Genomic DNA, 24,232 nt, shown 5'->3' on the forward strand with positions numbered 1-24,232 from the left:
TCATTTTTTCTTTAAAGTTCTTCTTTTGACTTACCAAAAAAAAACTGATTCTAGGTGAAAAAGTAACAAATCCATACCCAAATCCACAGCCTTTGTAGTGCAAACTATTTTGTCCTTCATTTATTATTTAAAAATTATTATTCTGGAGGACAGGCACAGTGGCTCACGCCTGTAATCCCAGCACTTTGGGATGCCAAGATGGGCGAATCACCTGAGGTCAGGAGTTCGAGACTAGCCTGGCCAACATGGTAAAACCCGTCTCTACTAAAAATACAAACATTAGCCAGGTATGGTGGCGTGTGCCTGTAATCCCAACTACTTGGGAGACTGAGGCAGGAGACTCGTTTGAACCCGGGAGACAGAGGTTGCAGTGAGCAGAGATCGTGCCACTGCACTCCAGCAGTGAGACTCTGTCTCAACAAAAATAAAAATAAAAATAAATAAAATTATTCTGGGATAGTCTAACAATATGAAAGCTAAACTATCTTGTCAGCCTGTTATTAAGGGACGTTAAACAGCTTTAAGTCCTTATGTACATAGCAAATAGATTAATAAAACAAGCAAATTACTTCTATCTCTTATAAAAGCTATCAAACATTTCTCTTATTTGCTATAAAAATATTCTTAAATGCAGGCCAGGCGTGGTAACTCATACTTATAATCCCAGCACTTTGGGAGGTGGAGGCAGGAGGATAAGACTGTGGATTAAAAATAATTCAAATCTCTAGAAGTAAAATTAAGTTTCTACCTACCTGGCATTGTATGTGGTGAAAACAGCTGGTATTAAAAAACACATTAAGTATTTTGATGTAGCCTGACTCAAAATACAGGCTACATGATATCCAACATCTGTGTATTTCCCTTAGAGGGGTTCCTCAGAGAGATGTGCAGAATATGCCAGAATGTCTAAGATTGGAACATGGTATAGTCCAGGTAACTGCTAATCCAGAGAAACATGCTACACACATTAAGACGCATGGTCAGAGACAATAAACAAGTTTCAAACATGAGCCTCAAATTCAAAGGCACAAGAACAAACATTTTGAATAGAAGATGTTGATTTGCATTGACGTGTTTGTCTTTTGGGAATGTGTAACCTGCTTCATGGCAATAAGCAGAGATTTGTTTAGTTATTGATGGTAAATTATTCTCCTAGAGGCCACTTAGACATCTGGGAGTTTAATCATCCATAAGCTTTTTTCACTGTACTATGTAACAATTGTTATTATCATTATTACTTTGAGACAGAGTTTCATCGTGTTGCTCAGGCTGGAGTGCAGTTGTACAATCAGCTCACAGAAGCCTTGATCTCCTGGGCTCAAGTGATCCTCCCACCTCAACCTCCTGAGTAGCTGGGACCACAGGGGTGTACCATCATGCTCAGATAATTATTTTATTTTTTGGAAAGATGGGGTTCTCACTATGTTGCCTAAGCCAGTCTCCAACTCCTGGGCTCAAATGATCCTCCTGCCTTGGCCTCCCAAAGTGCTAGAATGACACTGAGCCACCATGCCTGCCTTAAAAGTTATTTTTAGAGAGAGAGCATATAACTGTAGGCAAGGAACCACTACAGTATTTAACAAAAAAGATGTGGGCTGGTTTTTGTTCTTCGGATTATTAAAATAATATTTCTAAATAACCAATTGTAAAGAACTATGACAAAGTCTTGCTAGTATCCAAAGCTCTCTCAATAGCTCCTTGCAAGCTCAAGTTCTTCCTTCTTACAGAGCTTTGAAATGCATAGATTGTATTCAACCATATTATTATTATTACTTTTTTTTTTTTTTTTTTTTTTTGAGACAGAGTCCTGCTCTGTCGCCCAGGCTGGAGTGCAGTGGCACAATCTCGGCTCACTGCAAGCTCTGCCTCCCGGGTTCACACCATTCTCCTGCTTCAGCCTCCCGAGTAGCTGGGACTACAGGTGCCTGCCACCACGCCCAGCTAATGTTTTGTATTTTTAGTAGAAACGGGGTTTCATCTTGTTAGCCAGGATGGTCTCAATCTGCTGACCTCAGGTGCTCTGCCCACCTCGGCCTCCCAAAGTGCTGGGATTACAGGCGTGAGCCACCGCACGTGGCCTCAACCATATTACTATATATTAGTTCAGAAATTGCTTTCATTAGATTTGATTTAACAATCAAATCTTGAATTCCTTCAACTAAACCAGAATTCTAATTAAAATTGCAGCTTGTAGGGAATGCAACTGTCAGATTTAAACCATTCTAATATCCCATTTTAGAACTTAAAACCAATACAACTAAAGACTGTCTCCTATGCAGATAATGGGGCTATGACAACAGCGGACGACACAGACAACAGGACGAGACAGTGACAACAAGGGCTATGCCTTTTTCATTTAAGCATTCCCAGCTTCTAGTGTAAGGAACGATCTTAATAAACATTTGTTGACTAGATGGAGATACAAAGTCTTGGCTGACCCCCAACACCAGTCTCCTTACTTCAACTGTTCCCTATTTGCTCTGACGTACACTACCTAGTGTCTTTCCCACAGTCCAGCCCTGTTGGCGTGGGGTGAGAATTTTCACTGGTATCTTCTTGACAGGCAGAATCTTTTATTTTTAGAGAAGCAGAATTCTAGCTATGTCTGAACTGGTCTGGCTAAAAATATACTTTAAGGCTGCTGGTGCTGGAATTTCTTTTTATTTATTTTTTCTTAATGCAGCAATCACATTTTCCCTATTGGCACTGCTGTTTTCATAGCTCAGTAAAGAAACTTACCATCCAACTGTAAAATCTGACTGGTTTTGGGCCAGTTCATTTAGAAGCTACAAAGAGGTAGTGCATGCATTTCAAGTTAGAAGAAGTTAAGCCTGTTAAAAGTTTTATTATCTTTTATATCAAGCTTCCATCTGAATGGATAAATGCAGGAATGTCAGCGGCATCTCTGACTTCATGAAAGACAAGTTCATAATTCAAACCATACATTATTATGCATGAATTAATGTGTCATATTCTGAAATATATGTTCAGAGTCATTACACAGGACTTCCAGAGTAGTCCAAGTAGCAAGTTAAAATCAAGTGTTTCCTGGCCAGACACAGTGGCTAACGCCTGTAATCCCAGCACTTTGGGAGGCTGAAGTGGGTGGATCACGAGGTCAGGGGATTGAGACCATCCTTGCTAACACGGTGAAACCCTGTCTCTACTAAAAATACAAAAAATTTAGCCAGGCGTGGTGGTGGGCGCCTGTAGTCCCAGCTACTTGGGAGGCTGAGGCAGGAGAATGGCATGAACCCAGGAGGCGGAGCTAGCAGTGAGCCAAGATCAGGCCACTGCACTCCAGCCTGGGCGACATCAGCCTGGGCAACACAGCAAGACTCCGTGTCAAAAAAAAAAAGGGCAATAAGTAGAGGAAGGAAACACTTGACTTTTTTTTTTTTTTTGAGACGGAGTCTCGCTCTGTTGCCCAGGCTGGAGTGCAGTGGCGCAATCTCAGCTCACTGCAAGCTCTGCCTCCCGGGTTCACACCATTCTCCTGCCTCAGCCTCCCAAGTAGCTGGAACTACAGGCGCCCGCCACCACACCTGGCTAATTTTTTTTTTTTTTGTATTTTTAGTAGAGACTAGGTTTCACCGTGTTAGTAGAGATTAGGTTTCACTGTGTTAGCCAAGATGGTCTCGATCTCCTGACCTCATGATCTGCCCACCTTGTTCTCCCAAAGTGCTGGGATTACAGGCATGAGCTACCACGCCCAGCCCCATACTTATTGTACTTTTGATAATTACTGAGATACTGAGATATTAAGATGGCCTGATGCTCCAACCCAAAATGTGTTGGTTATACTTTGATAACAACCCAAGAACAGGGGCCCTGCTGATATATGAGATTGTGACGGTTAGAGGACCAAAGTGAAGCAGACAGAAAGAGAATCAGGGATCAAAACCTCAAAAATAAGTTAGACGTTCAGAACCTCATCAAATTGTTTAAGCCTCACATTTTCTATCCACAGATTGTCATAGCTGAAGGGCACCTTAGTGATCGTCATTCAATACCCACATTTAGTAGACAAAGAAACTGAGTTTGCAGACAGCACTCATCATGCATTAAGTTAGCAGTGGAGCTATAACTCAGGTTCAGGCCTCTTTCCATGACACAGCACTGCCTCTGTGACCAATAATTTTTAAGGCAGTGAACGGTAGCTTTTATTTCTTTTGGTTCCCAGATCCATATTAGTGTGAATGGCTTGACTACATGCACTGTAACTACATGGAAACATACAAGGTAAGCCAAATCCTAAAATGTGGAAACGTTTTCTTTTAGCATCACTGATGTATAATTACCTTGCTGTCTTTCATCCCAGCTAAATGTTGGATGGCTCCAGATATTCCAACAGCAATATAAAGTTCCTGAAATAAAAGAGGTCACGTTATTAATATGTATTTATGTTATACAATACTTTCCAAAGTGTTTGCTATTAGCAGTTTAAGTCTTAGGCAAAAGTCATGTTAAATAAAACACAGGCAAAATGTATTGCTTAAATTATGCTTTCCTTTTTCTCTGATCTCCTTAACCTACAGTTCTCTTTTTCCTGTGAATTTCTATAGCAGTGGTGGTATAATAAATATGTGGATAATGAGGACTACTGAACATTTACTATGTGCCAGACACAGTGTTAAGCATTTTACATCAAGTGTCTCAATCTCACAATTACCTGTAAGGTAGCATTTTTCATCTGTGGCACTCACTTGAAATCATCACTGCACAATCCATACATGCTGTACGTACCCATTAACAATTAACAACATACACACATTGTATATTAACATATGAACACATATACTCAAATATATTAAAATAAATTTTGACTTAGTTGTTTGGCTTAATTGTTCGCCTTATCACAAAAAGATATTTGTTAAAATGGTAATAAGGATATGTTTACTAAACTTTGTATTTAGAAAAACCAGAAATACAAATCACTATCAAGAGATTTTAAACACACACACACACACACACACATGTTCTCTCTGAATAAAAAATAACAAACTTCTCAAAGGCATGGGCTGAACTTTTGTGTTTCCAGAGCCTAGCAAAAAGGCCTCCATACCATAGTTTTTCGGTAAATGTTGATGATATTTGTACCTCTTCCTGCCCCTCTGCCCTCAATAATTACAAAGGGAATGACTGACACTGTTCTGTCTCCTTATCTAAAATTTTTACAGTATCTATGTTTGAAAATAAAAACACACTTCCATTATGAAAATTTTTAAGCACTTTAATAAGTGCTTAATTAGAAGAGCTTACCTGCTTCATTTTGTTTACCAGGTATAATTAAAGCTTCAATTGAAAACCTTTTCCCACACAAAAAATGAACAAACAAGTCCTGGCCTGGGTAGGAGGTATAACTACCATGTAACCAGACTGACACTAAGGTTTTGTCACAACTGACAGTAAAGTCTCTCCTCGATATGAATAATATGTGGAAGGCACTGAAGGTGGTTCTGTTATACTTAGTTTTCTTATTGGGCAGATACTGCAAAAGCCAATGACAGTGTCAAGGTGGTCCCACTTTGTTTTCTGCACTGCTTATGATCTCATTTAACAATTGCTCAATCCAAAATAAGAGAGCATTTCAACTAGGATCTGGAAATAATGTTATTGCCTCCTAATGTTATGATTTTTCATAGCACCGAAGTGTATATGACCACATACAAGTCAATTCAGGGCCTTACTTTTTCCAGTTGTAAACAGAAGAGGTACAGCTCCAGCACTGGTGCTTGTAAAGAAAGCTCCCCAGGATACTCTGATGTATAGCCAGAGCTGGAGAACCACTATAATAGGTAATCCCTCAGCTCTTTGGCAGCCTGAATCTTAGAACTGTCCAGCCCCCTGCAGTACTCCCTAGGCCTGATCTTTACAAGCATAAAGTGTCCAACTGCTCCTAGAGCAGCACCATGTAACCTGAAAAAGGAACCAATCTAGTCCCCAAAGTGAGTTAATTATCTAAAAATGAGATGAGCTTGTTTTTTTAATCAACTTGTTCTATAGTTACCAAAAGCCTGAAGAACAATTTGGGGTAGTAAGACTGTGTCTTAGGGTGGGGAGGAATGCTGCAGAAAGTATGGATGAGGATTAAAAAGCAATTGCATGCTCTGTGATTCTACCTTGAATGCATCCAGTGTGTCAATTGTGATCCTACACAGTCGGACAATGCAATAAGGCCCTGACATCATACTGTTTCTCACACATGGACACTAGCATAAGTAGTAAACCTCTTCTACTACTTTCTACTTAAGATTTACAAGTAATTCAATAGTTTTTTTGTTTTTGTTTTTTTTTTGAGACGGAGTCTCACTCTGTCACCCAGGCTGGAGTGCAATGGCGTAGTCTTGGCTCACTGCAACCTCCACCTCCTAGGTTCAAGCGATTCTCCCGCCTCAGCCTCCCGAGCAGCTGGGACTACAGGTGTATGCCACCCCACCTGGTTGATTTTTGTATTTTTGGTAGAGACGGGTTTTCACTATGTTGGCCAGGCTGGTCTCGAACTCCTGACCTTGTGATCTGCCCACCTCGGCCTCCCAAAGTGCTGGGATTACCAGCATGAGCCACCGCGCCCAGCCTTCAATAGATAATTTTAAGGTCACCTCAGTTTATTCTGACTAGCATTTCATTCATGAAGGGACATTTGTTAAATTGTTAGTCAAAATATACTAACGTTCATATTCAGAAAAACCCGGCAAACAAATTCTAACATAAAGATTTTTAAACCAAGCTATTGAGCTAGATACCATTCTTCTAGGTATATTCTCAAAGTAAGCACTGGAAAAGACCGATCGTCCTGTAAATGAGTCTTTCTGTCATACACGTCTACAGTAAATTCAAGTCTTATTGTATTATAAAATGCTAATGTGCATTATAAAATGCTAATGAAAATGTTGATTCACTCTGGCAGTAAACATAAATATAATACAAATGAAAATTACTTAAAACCCACTGTGTCCCCAAAAATGAACTCCATTGACTTTACTTGTAAATGTCACTAAGGAAGTAAGAGATTCTGGGCCAAAACACGCTGAAGGCAGGTGCTCCAGGGCCATTTCTACCTTTCTGATTACAATAAATGGTCCAAATGGATCCACATGACCAACAGGGCTTTATTTTACTGTCTTGCAAACATGGTCCTCTGAATAAACATAACAGCACTGAGACTATAACCCAGAACAAGTCCAGGGATTTTGGTTGCTGCTCTGAGGCTGATAGCTCTCTCAGGCAGGAAGAGAGGCTTTTTTCCTTCTTTTTAAAAAATATCTACAGGCAATTAGACTAATATCTTAGTCTAATTCCTCATGGTTCAGAAAGCATTTTTGTATTTCAATAATAATAATAATTAGTATATACAAAGCTCTCTACAGATGCTAATTTATGGGGCACGTCAGATACTGCTTCACAACATAACAAGACAATCCCTTCCCTGAGGCACTTTCCTTTTAAATCAGATAGTAAGATAATTTGGAGAGAAAGTGAGAGATGTTGCCAGGGAGTACAGCAATTAAGGGTTATACAAGGTGTGGCAGGGGACGGAGGGGATTAAAGGAATGAACAGAAACAGAAAGAAGGAGGGATAGTCCTAGAGATAGGCCTCGTGGCTTTAGAATCTACAAAAGTGAGAATTTAGAAGAGAATGGATCAACCCAGGTGGCTGATAGCAGTCTGTGTTGATCACTCTGTGATGCCAAGAACAGGGACTGTGTGGAGAAGTAAAGCCACAGGATGGGAAGAGGACCAGAGTTTATTCTGAAATATAGAGAAGGGATAGCACTTAACCTTAACACAAACAATGACTGGCAGAAAAAAACCACAAATACCTCTTCCTTTGCCAAAACCTATAGACTCACTCAAAGAACTCAGGGGCTGAGGTCTAAACTAGTTACAGTGGGCTGAGAGAGAAAGGGAAGCAGGACTGAGATACTGCTGCATCTGATGCGGTTTAACAGGTTTACCGTATCACTGTGGTTAAGAACCTAGGTTCTGTAGGCTCATTGCCTCCATTCAGATCCCAGTTCTGCCATCTGATAGCTGCATGACCATGGGCCATTCATTTAACCTCTCTATGCCTCAGATTGCTCATCCAGAACACTGGAATTATAAGAACTCCTGCTTTATAGGGTTACTGTTGAGGCTCCAGTCCTTAGCATAGTATCAGATTTCCCAAGAAACCTTGATGTGTCACTCATGGGTTGAGGTTTGTTCAAATATTTGTTTTCTCAGCCCACTAGGTGGCCAGGTGGGCTCCTGGGGTAGTCTCAGGACTACCATGTACAGCTGAGCAGGCTGCACACTGAATAACTCAGAAGAAGGGCACCACTCATAACAGTCACTATAGCCCTGTATTTTTATTACAGTAACTTTCCAACAGATGGCAGTAAAGTAACTTGAGACAGGAGTACTTACAAAAGAGTTGTGTGGACTAGAAGTACTGGGTGGCCAGAATCCCGTGGTACAAATACTATAACTGTCTAAGTGTACCATAACAGGAAAGAGTTGAGCAGTACTGGGTAACTGATTTTACTGTTGTTGATGTTCTTACTGTACCTTACAGGTAATATAAAGATGGCTAATTCTCTGTGCCCTGTCCTCAAGAAGCTCACAGTCTAACAATTACAGGCTATGGCAAGGTCACAAAAATCAGTAATCCAATAAAGGAAAATGGAAAAGAGGTGTGATAGAGCTACAGTCCCTCATCAGCCCCTCACTTTCCTACCTGCCACTGAGAAATGGAAAAGCCAGCAGAAAGCAGATTAGGGGACAGTATAACCCTAATCCTAACCCTAACCCTAATCCTAACCTTCTGTCAAACAGGGGCCCACTTTTGCCATCTATCCCCATCTTTTCCTGCTTCCTTAGTCCTTTAGACAAAACAAGCTTTTAAAGCAGGTTTTAATGGTCCTGGCTTAATGATAAAACTGCATGTCTGAGAATTAGAGGGATGATTGGAATGAAATCTTTAGACTGTTATAGAAATTTGACCAACCTGTGGATTCAACATGGCTAGTGTTCTCTGGTGGATGATTGGGTTTTTGGCTGCTTTCTTCAGAAAGTAAGTATATACGAACATCATTCCTGCTTTACCCAAAACACGTGCCCAAACCTGGAATTCTAAGATGTATTATCTGAGCTCTGCTTTTCCAGAATTTCGTGTAGAAGCTAAGGGGAAAACTGTCCTCTGTTACACTGCATTTTCGCACATCACTGTTAAGCCCCAAACAGAGTTATTCGATGTATCTATACTTACATATCTTGTAAGCCATATATTTAATGTTAAATTTTCTAATGACCATATTAAAGTAAAAAGAAACAGGTAAAATTAATTTTAATAATGTAATCTCAGGTCAGACTAACTATATTTCAAGTACCCAATAATCACATGTGGCTTAGTGGTTTATCATGTGGGCAGCACAAATCCAAAATAATCATAGAACAAACTAAAGAGCCTTCTTATAAACTCCACTAGGGAACTGTGGACCATGGTCTGACAACACATCTAAAGATAGAATGGCATTGTCTTATGTGTTTGTGTTGCTTCTATTGGCTCAGAACAAGACCATTTACAGGTTATTTTATGCTCAATGAGAACGTGAACCAAAAAGAAAAGTCAGCAGTATGGCAGAGGTGAATACTAGCATTAGAGGCAGCAAGATTAAACAAGAGAGTAGCCAATATAGAGAGTCACAAATAGATGACAAAAATCTATCAAATTTCAGGTGGTGTGGCCCATTATAGGAAAAACAAAAGCGGATTAAAACTACTGGTTTAATATGATGAGTTTATACTCTGAAAAAGCAACTCTCTATCAAATTTTGTTCTCCAGTAACTTATATTTATCTCTTAAAACTCTAGATAGACCTGAAAAATATTTCCTCAAAAACTCACAATTCTAAAAAAGATGTAAAAAGCATCTAAATTATGTGAGTCAGAAAAATTAAAATGGAAATTTAAAAATACATGGAACAAAACACCAAAAAAGGGAGGGTATATCAGAACATGTGGGATGCAGCTACAGTGGTATTTAGAAAGAGTGACTGATTGATTTTGAGACGGAGTCTTACTCTGTTGCCCAGGCTGGAGTGCAGTGGCATGATCTCGGCTCACTGCAACCTCCACCTCCTGGATTCGATTTTTGTGCCTTAGCTTCCCGAGTAGCTGGGATTACAGGAACGTGCCACCTCGCCCGGCTAATTTTTATATTTTTAGTAGAGATGGGGTTTTGCCATGTTCGCCAGGCTGGTCTCGAACTCCTGACCTCAGGTGATCCACCCGCCTCGGCCTCCCAAAGTGCTGGGATTACAGGCATGAGCCACTATGCCTGGCCATTACTTAGAAATATTTATAACCTCAAATGCATATTGGAAAACAAGGATGATGGAAAATTAGTAAGCTCAGATCTCAACTCAAGAAAGTTGAAAATGAGAAGGTAAAATAAACCACTACATTATTCAATTGTTACAGTTAAATAAATAAGAGCTGGGTTCAGATCCTGACTCTCCCACTTACCAATGTGCATTCTTTTTTTTTTTTTTTTTTTTTTTTTGAGACGGAGTCTCGCTCTGTCGCCCAGACTGGAGTGCAGTGGCCGGATCTCGGCTCACTGCAAGCTCCGCCTCCCGGGTTTACGCTATTCTCCTGCCTCAGCCTCCCGAGTAGCTGGGACTACAGGCGCCAGCCACCTCGCCCGGCTAGTTTTTTGTATTTTTTAGTAGAGACGGGGTTTCACCGTGTTAGCCAAGATGGTCTCGATCTCCTGACCTCGTGATCCGCCCGTCTCGGCCTCCCAAAGTGCTAGGATTACAGGCTTGAGCCACCGCGCCCGGCCAACCAATCTGCATTCTTGAGCAAGTTATTCAATCTCTCAAAGGCTCAATTGCCTTTATGTGTAAAATGGAGACAAATACCTGCAGCTAATAGGATTGTTGTGATGATGAAAATGAGGTGCACATAAAGTACTCAAAATATTTCTATAATGCTATTATTTCTAAAATAATCACCAAATCTCTAAACTAGAAGGCATTTTTAACGTTAATAGTTGTTTTTTTTTTTTTTTTTTTTTTTTTTTTTGAGACGGAGTCTCGCTCTGTCGCCCAGGCTGGAGTGCAGTGGCGCGATCTCGGCTCACTGCAAGCTCCGCCTCCCGGGTTCATGCCATTCTCCTGCCTCAGCCTCCTGAGTAGCTGGGACTACAGGCGCCCGCCACCGCGCCCAGCTAATTTTTTGTATTTTTAGTAGAGACGGGATTTCACCGTGGTCTCGATCTCCTGACCTTGTGATCCGCCCGGATAATTCTAAACAGAAAAGGAGACAGCCAACTGTCATAAATTTCACTTTAAAATGGTAACTATTACTATCTATATATCTATAGCCAAGAAAGTTGTTACTAACTTGATACAATTCTTCCAGGGGAGTGTACTGGGGAAAATTTTCTTTGATAGCTGTTAGTTTCTTCTTATAATTTAGTACTGACCATAAAGTTAGAATTTCTGCCCAGCTTCCTAGCCAGTGCTTGCCTAGGAAGTTGGGGTGATTTCTTTACAGATTTCTAACACAATCTTTGTGCAAGGATACATATCCCAGATGCAGGTACTAAGACATATCAAGTTGATCATATTAAAAATATAATACATATGAAGTTGAAATTATGTGAGTTTATGATATAAACTCATAAATTCACATTTTTCTGGAATTGGAACAGTATTCTGCCTATAGCAACTTCAGATCTGCTTTACTTTAAACAAAGCAGAATGGAGAGATTTAAACGTTTACTTTTTGTTTATATGAAATATGAATATGAGTAGGGTGGTTAAATCTGGAGCATTCAGAGCACAAATACCATGCCAATATTGTTTCCTCTCTTAAAAAATCAGGTTTTAAACTTTTCTGCCAAAAGTGTTCCTTTCTAGATAGAGGTAGGGAAGGAACATGAAAAATTACATTTCTTTAAATAAATAAAAATGTAAACACATCATGTAAGTGGTTCTATCTAGAGTTCAGAGATCCAATGTTATGTGTGCTCAAAAAAACAATACCCCTAAGACTTCCTCAACCAGGACAAGAGTTTTACAGTATGGCAAATGCTTTCTTAACCTTCTTTCCTCAATAGACTACACAGCCATAACCTTAAACAGCAACTGTTATAGCTAAAACATAATACACATATACATATACATAACAAATGCCAGGTTAGGAGTTAAATGAATTTATCATAGCAAATAATGAATGTGTCTTTGGGAAGTAGATTAACCAAACTATATTTTCTAATTATTGGAGCCTCCTGTGCATTAATATTGCTATATTTCATCCTGCTGCTCACTTAAAAGGCCAAACTATTTCGTTTGCCAAATCCTGTTTAAGTCTCTTCGTTTTTTGGAAGAGGCCCCAAAATTCAAAGCACAACTATCTGTGGCTCTTTTCTCAAACAGCTCTCTGCCTGTATTATGAAATTCTCAGGTAGGATTCTGGCTAAACTGAGTTTCACATGAAGGGAAGATTTTACCCATACTCTTGGTTTAAAGCTCAAATTATATCCCATCCATCAGACAATGCCGCTGTACTAAGATTAGCTACTGTTTTATTAGAATTCAAGACAGCACACTAGTCATCACAGCTACATGTACTGTCTATGTTACGCCAGTAACTATGCTGTACTTTATACACATGACCTCACTTAACTGTAACAACTCTATAGGGTAGAAATGATTCCTATTTTATAGAAGAGAAAGCAGAGGCTCAGGCAGGCTTGCTGAGTTGTCCAAAAGTATACACACCTAGTAAAAGGCAGGTTCTCCCTCCCCAGCTTTACTGAGGTATATCTGACACATAAAAATTATGTATATTTAAAGTATACAATGTGATGTTTTGATATAGGTAGCCATTATGAAATAATTACCACAATCAGGCTAATTAACATATCTATCATATCAGTTACTTTTTGTGGTGAGAACACTTAAGACTTACTCTCTTAGCAAATCTTAAGTATATAATCCACTCTTATTAACTATAGTCACCATTCTGTACAATAGATCCCCAGAATTTATTCATCCAGCATAACTGAAATTTTGTATCCTTTGACCAGCATCTCCCGATTTCCCCCACCTCCCAGCCCCTGGAAGCCACCGTTCTACTCTCAAAAGGTAGGCTTCTTAACCTAGGCTGACTCTAAATTCAGCACTTTTTCTCTACCACATATGACTCAGTATTATTACTGTATTGGTAATATGCTTTAGCTGAAGTTACCAATCTGTTAAAACTCCATGAAGTAGATTTATCTTAAAGAAAAATCCCTAAAACAAGATGAGACCTGGTGAAGAGCCAACTGAAGTTTGTATATATAAATATATATATAAAGTATTGTCAATTTTAACTAACATTAGCTTTTACTCCATGTTACTAAAAGTATCAGTTTGTACGTTAGCTCTAGGTCTCCTTATCATGAATAATGACAAGCTACACTGTTTAGATTTATTGCTCTATCAACCACTTGCACGTCAATTAGAAAGCCTCTAATGCACACCCACCACCCACATGCACCAGCTGGAAGCCCTTCAAGGAGACTGACTCACAAAAGAGGCAAGGCACTGAAATTATTTTTGTTGTTGTTGTTGTTTCTTTAATTTATGTAACCTGCACTGAAAACTAATACTTTTCAGCTAAAGATTTTGACTTGGCTTTCAATGAAGTCAATATCTGGTTCAAAATAACTGCTAAAGGAAAATGTCTAGAGGCAAAGCCAGAAAATGCATTTGAAGAAAAGCAGGGGCCCTCATCTAGCCTCTGAAGATTTTTCACATGAATGGAGATTCCATGGCTCAGTAGATGGACTTGGTTCTTTTTAGTAAGAGAATATGTAGCCAAAGATTCTTTGAAATCTTAAATTCAAATTAATTTAGATATAAGGTCCTCCATATTCTTTTAACCAGTCTATCTTTTCTCCCAGGAGGTATAGGGAACTAAGTAAATGTCTTCTTCACCTCTAGTCTAATATGTCCAAAGCAGGTGGGATGTATATCACTAGCATACACTTCCATGTGTACCTCATATCTTTTGTTCAAAATGTAAATTTAATAACCCAGTTGCTCAATACAAGGTTAAAAGAATTTTTTTAAAACAAGGACATTAACTATATTGTTAAATGCAATTCAAAAATGTAAATGTAAACCAGAAAAAAAGTGAAATTTCAACCTTTGGCGTCTTAGTAATGTTTTTTAATTGCAGATTTCAATTATGCAAGATGTACAGGACCTGAAACAAGTTTTTTTTTTTCCTTAAGAGAATAGTTTCACATTAAAATATAACTTCAGCTGTGCTCAGAGGCTCACGCCTATAATCCCAATTATTTGGGAAGCTGAGGCAGGAGGATTTCTTGAGATCAGAAATTTGAGGCTGCAGTGAACTATGGTCATGCTGCCATACTCCAGCCTGAGCAACAGAATAAGACCCCATCTCTAAAAATATTAATAATAATAAATTAAATATAATTTTGATATTTATTTTATAATTAAATGCTTTGCATTTACTTAATTTCCTTCTATACCAGTTCAGAGCTTTTCCATTGTGGGAAAATACACTTTAAGTGTACCTGAAATTATGAAAAGCTAAGTATAGTATTATATGCTTACCTAAAACTATTCAGACAGTTAATTTACATTGAAATATTTGTGTATATGACATCAAAATACTTGAACATGTAATCAAGTCTATTACAAAGCTTTGCATTTTAGCAGGTCAAATAAAAACTTTATTTGAAGGCTGGGTGCCCTGGCTCATGCCTGTAATCCTAGCACTTTGGGAGGTCGAGGTGGGAGGGTCGCTTGAGGCCAGGAGTTTGAGACCAGCCTAGGCAACACAGCAAGACCCCACCTCTACAAAAAAACAAATTAGCTGGGCGTGGTGGGACACACCTGTGATCCCAGCTACTTGGGAGGCTGAAGCAGGAGCATCACTTGAGCCCAGTGATAGGTGACAAAGTGCTAGCAGCCCTCACTCGCAGCACCTCCTCGCCTCAGCATCCACTCTGAGGGTGCTTGAGGGGCCCTTCAGTCTGCCGCAGCACCGTGGGAGCCCCTCTCTGGGCTGGCTGAGGCTGGAGCCCCCTCCCTCTGCTGGCCGGGAGGTGTGGAGGGAGAGGCCTGGACGGGAACCCGGGCTGCGCCTGCGCTCCAGGGCCAGTGTGAGTTCGCGCGGGGCGCCCACTCAGCGGGCCCCACACACGGAGTGGCCAGCAGGCACCACCGGCCCAGGGCAGTGAGGGGCTTAGCACCGGGGCCAGCAGCTGTGGTGGTTGTGCCAGGTCCCCCAGCAGTGCCGGCCTGCCGGTGCTGCTCTCAAATTTTCGCTGGGTTTGGCTGCCTCCCGGCAAGGCAGGGCTCACAACCTGCAGCCCGCCATGTCTGAGCTCCTCCTGCTGCGGTGGGCTCCCAGGGGTGGCCTGAGCCTCCCCTACAGGCGCCGCCCCCTGCCCCGTGGTGCCAGGTCCCATCTACAGCCCAAGGACTGAGGAGTGCAGGCGGGGCTCAGGACTGGTGGGCAGCTCTGCCTGCAGCCCTGGTGCAGGATCCACTGGGTGAAGCCAGCTGGGCTCCTGAACTGGATGGGGACTTGGAGAACTTTTATATCTAGTGGACGGATCATATGTGCACCAATCAGCACTCTGTGTCTACCTCAGGATTTGTGAATACACCAATTGGTACTCTGTATCTAGCTAACCTAGTGGAGACTTGGAGGACTAGCACTCTGTGACTCTGTGTCTAGCTCAAAGATTGTAAATGCACCAATCAGCACTCTGTGTCTAGCTCAAGGTTTATAAACGCACCAATTGGTACTCTATATCTAGATAACTCTGTATCTAGCTAACTAGCACTCTGTGACTCTGTGTCTAGCTCAAGGATTGTAAATGTACCAATCAGCTCTCTGTAAAATGGACCAATCAGCAGGATGTGGGTGGGGCCAGATAAGGGATAAAAGCAGGCTGCCTAGCCAGCCAGCAGCAACCCACTCGGGTCCCCTTCCACACTGCGGAAGCTGTTCTTTTGCTCTTTGCAATAAATCTTGCTGCTGCTCACTCTTTGGGTCCACGCTGCCATTAGGAGCTGTGACACTCACCACAAAGGTCTGCAGCTTCACTCCTGAAGCCAGCGAGACCAAGAACCAACTGGGAAGAACGAACAACTCCAGATGCGCTGCCTTTAAGAGCTGTAACACCAGTACCACGAATAGCTGCAGCTTCCCTCCTGACAGTGAGACCATGAACCCACCAGAAGGAAGACACTCCAGACACATCTGAACGTCTGAAGGAACAAACTCCGGACACACCATCTTTAAGAACCGTAACACTCACCACAAGGGTCTGTGGCTTCATTCTTGAAGTCAGTGAGACCAAGAACCCACCAATTCTGGACACACCAGGAGGTTGAAGCTACAGTGAGATGTCATGGCACCACTCCACTCCAGCTTGGGTAACAGAGTGAGGCCCTGTCTCAAAAAAAGTTTATTTGGCCGGGCACAATGGCTCACACCTGCAATCCCAGCACTTTGGGAGGCTGAGACGGGCAGATCACGAGGTTAGGAGATTGAGACCATCCTGGCCAACACGGTGAAACCCCGTCTCTACTAAAAAATACAAGAAATTAGCGGGGCGTGGTGGTGGGCACCTGTAGTCCCAGCTACTCGGGAGGCTGAGGCAGGAGAATGGCATGAACCTGAGAGGCGGAGCTTGTGGTGAGCCAAGATCGTGCCACTGCACTCCAGCCTGGGCAACAGAGTGAGACTCTGCCTCAAAAAAAAAAAAAAAAAGTTAGTTTGACTATCAAATTTTTTTTTTGAGATGAAGTCTCGCTCTGTCACCCAGGCTGGAGTGCAATGGCGCGATCTCAGCTCACTGCAACCTCTGTCTCCTGGGTTCAAGCGATTCTCCTGCCTCAGCCTGCTGAGTAGCTGGGACTACAGGAGTGTGCCACCACACCCAGCTAACTTTTGTATTTTTAGTAGAGACAAGGTTTCACCATGTTGCTCAGGATGGTCTCGACCTCTTGACCTTGGGATCCCCCCACTTCAGCCTCCCAAAGTGCTGGGATTACAGGTGTGAGCCACTTCGCCCAGTCAACTATCAAAATTTTTTATCAGAAAAGTTCTTTTTCTTTTTTTTTTTTTGAGACAGAGTCTTGCTCTGTTGCCCAGACTGGAGCGCAGTGGCGTGACATCTGCTCACTGCAAGCTCCGCCCCCCAGGTTCATGCCATTCTCCTGCCTCAGCCTCCCGGGTAGCTGGGACTACAGGCGCCTGCCACCACGCCCAACTAATTTTTTGTATTTTTAGTAGAGACAGGGTTTCACCGTGTTGGCCAGGATGGTCTCGATCTCCTGACCTCGTGATCCGCCCACCTCGGCCTCCCAAAGTACTGGGATTACAGACGTGAGCCACAGCGCCCAGCCAGCAAAATTCTTTAATTGATTCAAGTCAAAACATGCTAAATTATATATTTCTAAGAGAATTTTGGAGTTGTAAGGAACCTTTGAAATTATCTATGCTATCTCTTTATTTCATCAATGATAAAAATCAAGGCCCTGGGAAACAGAACTGCCGCTTGAACCTAGGTCTCCTGACTTCCAAGTAGTATTCTTTCCACTCACCAAACTGCCTCTTTTCCCAAACCACTAAGAGCTGGCCATTGCTTACACATAGCCTTTCTTGACATTTAATCGTAACTTCTATGTCAAGAAGTTTATGAGAGCTACAAAGCAACCAGAGGAAACCAATTTGAAGGTTCCTCAAAAAGTTATACATAGAACTACCATATGTCTCAAAAATTCCAATCCTAAGTATACATTCAAAAGAATTGACAACAGGGACTCAAACAGATACTTGTATGTGAATGTTCACAGCAGCATTATTCACTATAGCTAAAAGGTGAAATAAAACAATCTAAGTGTCCATTGACAGATGAATGGATAAGCAAAATGTTTACAGATGACTGGACCATAAAAAGGAATTAAGTTCTGATACATGATACAACATGATGAAATGTAAAAATGTGCTAAATGAAAAAAGTCATCATAAAAGGACAAATTGTTTGATTCAACTTTATGAAATATCTAGAATAAGCAAATTCATAGAGACAGATAAGCAATTACAAGGGGCCAAGGTAGAACGTAATAAGGAGTTATTGTTTAATGGGTATAGGATTTCTATTTGGGGTGATTAAAACTTTCAGAAATAGAGTAGTGATGGTTGCACACTGTGAATGTAATTAAAGTCATTAAATTGTACACTTAAAAATCGTTAGAACAATTGGGTGTGGTGGATCACACTTGTAATCCCAGCACTTTGGGAGGACGAGGTGGGTGGATCACTTCAGGCCAGGAGTTTGAGATCAGCCTGGCAATATGGTGAAACACTGTTTCTACTGAAAATTCAAAAATTAGCTAGGTGTGGTGGCACATGCCTGTAGTCTCAGCTACTTGGGAGGCTGAGGCAGGAGAATTGCTTGAACCCAGGAGGCGGAGGTTGCAGTGAGCCGAGATGGCACCATTGCACTCCGGCCCGGGCAGTAGAGTGAGACTCCATCTCAAAATAAATAAATAAATAAAAATCGTTAAAATGGAAAATTTTGTATTTTACCACAATAAAAAACCACTAGAAACCCTGACAGAAACCGTCACAGAATTTCCCATGTTCAAAAAACTTCATTCTAGAATCTAGTGGTAATTATTAAAAATTATTAACATACATTTTAAAATGATAAGGAAAACCAGGTACAAAATTTATAGAAATTCACTGTACTGTCTTCAAAATTTTTCTTTAAATCCAGGCTGGGCACGGCAGCTCACGCCAGTAATCCTAGCACTTTGGGAGGCCGAGGCGGGCGGATCACAACGAGGTCAGGAGTTTGAGACCAGCCTGGCCAACATGGTGAAACCCCGTCTCTACTAAAAATACAAAAATTAGCCAGGTGTGGTGGTGCACACCTGTAATCCCAGCTACTAGGTAGGCTAAGGCAGGGGAATCACTTGAACTCGGGAGGCAGAGGTTGCGGTAAGCCCAGATCGCGCCACTGCACTCCGGCCTGAGCGACAGAGCAAGGCTCCATCTCAAAAAAAAAAAAAAAAAAACAAAACAAAACAAAAAATAAAGCTTTTTTCTTGAAATCCAAAATCATTCTCAAAATTATTATTATTATTATTAGTTTTTTCGAGACAGAGTTTCACTCTTGTTGCCCAGGCAGGAGTGCAATGGCATGATCTCAGCTCACTGCAACCTCCGCCTCCCAGGTTCAAGCAATTCTCGTGCCTCAGCCTCCTGAGTAGCTGGGATTACAGGCATGTGCCACCACTCCCAGCTAATTTTGTATTTTTAGTAGAAACGGGGTTTCTCCATGTTGGTCACGCTGGTCTTGAACTCCCAACCTCGGGTGATCCGCCCGCCTCAGCCTCCCAAAGTGCTGGGATTACAGGCGTGAGCCACCGCACCCAGCCCTCAAAATGTTTATTTAAGAGAAAGCTATCTGAGTTGTGAAGTTCAGACCAAAGACTTATGAAAAACTCATTGAAGCACCTTCTAAAATTATAAGAATTGGAGTAGAACTTGTAATATGGAAAATAGTAATGCCAGTTAAAAATAAATTTACTATGCAACCTAAGATCCTCTAAAATAATCTCACTTTAAGGAAGTGGAGTATACCCTCCTGCCCCAAATACTATTTCCCAAATTTCCTTTCAGACTAAATTTGGTTAATATTAATATACAGTTAAATGATGTTATTAAACTCTTCTTCTCTACACCTTAGTGCTTGTATCTTTGGCCTTGAAGTGAACACAGTACTGAATTACATACGCTAAATGACCAATTATCCATTGAATCAACATTTTCTAGTACAGTGTCTCATGTTCTTTGACATTCATGTGCCCATCATACCTGAAACTATATGAGAAAATATATTATTTTGTATACGAAAAAAATATAAAAAACTACACAGAATAAGAATAGAAATTTAGAATAGTTTTATTTCTTTCAAGTTACCACACCAACACAGCTACAACAAAGATCTGCTTTCTACTCTCATTGATTTTCATGTCAGCTGTTAAATTAGATTCACTATCTACAAGACATGTCAATTTATCATTATTAGTGGCATGCTTTTAAACAGTTACCATATATATGTAAAAAAGAATTCAATACTCTCTCTGAAACTTACAATTTTTAACTTTATATAATAAAATGATAATGGATAAAGAACTTCACTGATATTGGACCTCTGGAATAAATGTTTAGAGAAATCAGTCTAGTAAAAATTAGCTGAGAAGACAAACCAAAGATATAATTAAAACTCCTAGTTTTTTGGCAATTAAGTTTTTAACTATTGTACAACCAAATAGTTTATATATACAAACCACAGTTTATAAATTCTACAACTTCTTCTTTGTCATTTTAAACTTGACTGTGTGGGCTTTAATCATCCAGGCCATGTAATTACCTTTAAGAAGCATGCTTAGGGTGTTTTCTGGACTACAGGTCCATACAGCATTTCTCTCTGTCCTCTTGGGAACAAAACATCAATTGCTTTCAGCTAAATGCACTCACATATGAATATTTCAGTACAATTTAATGCTTCTATACCAACCCCAAAGGAACAGAGCATCAATTTGTGAACACAATTCTCTTGGAGTTAAAAGCCAAACTAGATAATGCAGTATGAAAGCAGCTGTCAATCTTCAGCTTTTTAGCAAGTTAGAAGGGCAGCCCATAAATTCAGTCCCAGCTGTATACAAGTAAGTCTATAAAGTTTGTTCCTACACAGACTTTTCAACAATAGTGAATTTTCAAAAGAGAATCCAGAAACAAAATTTATTATCTTGATACATTTTTCAAAAACTGCTTATTCATCTGGTAACTTTAAACTGACTTCTATTCACTTAGTCTCACCATTATGAATGGACAGTTGGTCTGTTAGTAAAATACCAAAATATACACAAAATAATCTACTCCCACTAAGAAGTTGCACTAAGCGTAAGAACACATTTCCCTGGCATTAGATAACAGATTCTTTAATAACTGCAATATGCTTATATGTTCAGATGGTTAGGAAGGAAAGGTGAGCACCATCAAAAAAGCTAATAGAAGGCAATCTAGAAATAAGTATTAAATGGAAACTACCACCAAATATGCCAATCCTTAAAAGGCCATAGAAATTCAATGCTAGCTGTAGCGTAAATCTGAGACTCTATGAAGTTCAACAAATATTAATGTGCTAACAAAATCCAGTAAGTGTGTCAAACCTCAGGTAAAGAAATAAGAATTCAATGCCTGTTCATAATTTCAAAACAAAATAAAACAAAATCTCTTAGAAAACAAGGATTTATGACAGTACTGTAAAAATGGCTAATATACAGCACTTACTATATACCAGGCAGTTTTTAAGTGTCATACAAATATTAACTCATTTAATCCTGTTTTACATATTAATCATTAAAATCATTTAATCTTTAATACTGAAGTATGAAGTATGAATTATTATCACCATTATATAGTAGAGAAAACTGTCCTACAGAGCGGTTAAGTGATTTGTCCAAAGTCACACAGCCAGCAAGTGGCAACACCAAGAGCTGAATCCTGACAACCTGGCTAGAAAGTCTGGATTTTTAACCATTCTATGACACTGCCTATTATAGGTAACTTTTTAAATCTGATAAAGGGTATCCACTAAAAACAGACAGCCAACATAATACCTGTGGTGAAACAATGGAAGAATTTCCTCAAAATGAAGGACAAGGATGTTTATCCTCACCACTTCTGTTCAACAATGCCACAGCTAACACAGTAAGAAAAGAAAATTGGCCGGGCGCGGTGGCTCACGCCTGTAATCCCAGCACTTTGGGAGGCTGAGGCAGGTGGATCACGAGGTCAGGAGATCGAGACCATCCTGGCTAACACGGTGAATCCCCGTCTCTACTAAAAACACACAAAAAATTAGCTGGGCGAGGTGGCAGGCGCCTGTAGTCCCAGCTACCTGGGAGGCTGAGGGAGGAGAATGGTGTGAACCCAGGAGGCGGAGCTTGCAGTGAGCCGAGATCACACCACTGCACTCCAGCCTGGGCTATAGAGCCAAGACTCCGTCTCAAAAAAAAGAAAAGAAAATTGAATAAAAAGATGAAGCAAAATTTCATTATTCATTATTCCCAGAAGATATGGCTGTGTATGTACAACATCCAAGAGAATCTACAAATTAATAAGAATAATATATAAGTATCAATTGCATTCCTATATATCTACATACTTTTATAACAAAAATTATAAAACTATGTAAACAAGTGGAGAAATAAAATCATGGTCACAGAAGACCAAATGCTGCAAAGATTTGGACTCTTTCCAAATTAATCTATACATCCAATGTTCCTCACTTGAGGAATTTTCGCTATCTGAATATATGTTACAATATGTACTTTTTAAACCCAGGAGTCACTATTCAAATTTAAAAAAACAACTATCAAGAGATTTGCATGAGTGCACATTTAAGGTGCTTATGAATCTAAGAGAGACTGTCCAGTCTACTCAACAGCTGTATCTCAGCTATTTTCCTGACAAGATCATATCTTATGCTCACATTCTATAACCATGAGCAAAAGGAACACAAGGAGACATACATTTTTAAAGATATTTTTCATCTAATTGTTTTATCTAAGACTGCAGACAATGGTTCACAGCCATCTATTTCTGGACCTCAGGAGTGGAGAAAACTGTCCATCACTTCTTCGAATCCAATAGTGAGCCCTTTGCTAGATCCTTCCCACACATTTTGACTCACGACTGAACGGCAACCATGATAACAGCCCCTTTTCCCACTTCTCACCAGCAAATCTAACTCAGGCAACACTTTAATCAGTACATTATTTTTTTTACATGGTCTTGGTTATTAGCTAAGAGTTATTTGCAGTTCATCATGTATCTTTAACATATTTTCTCATTGCTTAATTACATTATGGTACATGTTTGGGGCAGTATAGAAGAAATATCTGATATGGTACAGTTTCCACACTATTCTGTCCAAAAACATACCAAATAATGAGTATAGTAAGTGTTAAGTAACTGGTGTTTTACATGCATAATGCAGATTTTTACATGAACTGGGATTCTTATAAAAGTGTTTAAGATTTTGTAACTGAGGGAAAATTATTTGAGGTTTCGATTAGACTGTGAACCAGTTATTAATTCTCCCTGTTAAGATAATAAAATATAGGTCTGAGTTCTCTGAAGCTTTAGTAGCTACACAATTTTTGTAATAGTCTAAATCTGGATAATGAGTTATACCTACATTTCTGATCAATATTTCAACTGTGAAGCTTGACAAATGAATTCTAAAACTGTACAGAAACGCAGGGAACCAATAGCTAAAAACATTTTGGAGAACTGAGAAGGGAGATACTGCCCAACCAGATAACTTTATTATAAAGCTTAAATGTAGTATGGGTACAGTAATAAACAACTGGCCAATGGGACAGAATAGACAGCCCAGAAACAGACCCCTGCATACATATAAACTTGATATGTAAGAGATGATGCTGCACATCAGTGGAGGAGAGAGGGAATGTGTATTAAATGGTGCTGAGGTACCTGATTAACTATATGGGGGTAAATGGAATACTCACTTCACATTAAACATAAAAATCAAATCAAGTAGATTATAATTATAAACCAAAATGTGAAGAAGGACAAAATTTTAAAAACTTTTAGAAAAAAATACAGGTGAATATCTCTACAATCCTATCTTAGGAATGATTTCTTAAACAAGACACAAAAAGTACATATCAAAAAGGAAAAAAATAAGTTGAACCACATTAAAATTAATGCTCTATCAAAAGGTATTATTTTTTAAAATGGGAAAGACAGACATAAATGAAAGAAAATGTATGCAACACACATAACCAATAAAAGATGTGTATCCAGAATACATAAAGAACTTCCAAGAATCAGCCTGGCCAACATGGTGAAACCCCATTTCCACAAAAAAATATACAAAAATTAGCCAGGTATGGTGGAGGGCGCCTGTAGTCCCAGCTACTCGGGAGGCTGAGGTGGGAGAATTGCTTGAACCCAGGAAGCGGAGGCTGCAGTGAGCTGAGAGCTGAGATCGCGCCACTGCACTCCAGCCTGGGCAACAGAGTAAGACCCTGTCTCAAAAAAAAAAAAAACAAAAGAACTTCCAAGAATCAATAAAAGATAATTTAATAGAAAAATG

General features: G+C 40.0%; 1 protein-coding gene across 3 annotated transcripts in view; it reads right to left on the reverse strand.

The window, feature by feature from the left end:
• ETFA (electron transfer flavoprotein subunit alpha) overlaps window positions 1-24,232 on the reverse strand; it is a 102,329-nt gene that overhangs the window by 9,995 nt on the left and 68,102 nt on the right. For all 3 annotated transcript variants that reach the window (XM_025389890.1, XM_025389889.1, XM_025389891.1), the window contains one exon: window positions 4,302-4,367. In XM_025389890.1, coding sequence (XP_025245675.1) covers window positions 4,302-4,367 — 66 coding nt within the window. The remainder of the gene's footprint in view (window positions 1-4,301; window positions 4,368-24,232) is intronic.

This window comes from Theropithecus gelada, chromosome 7a, assembly GCF_003255815.1.
Source record: "Theropithecus gelada isolate Dixy chromosome 7a, Tgel_1.0, whole genome shotgun sequence".
NCBI classification, from domain to species: domain Eukaryota; kingdom Metazoa; phylum Chordata; class Mammalia; order Primates; family Cercopithecidae; genus Theropithecus; species Theropithecus gelada.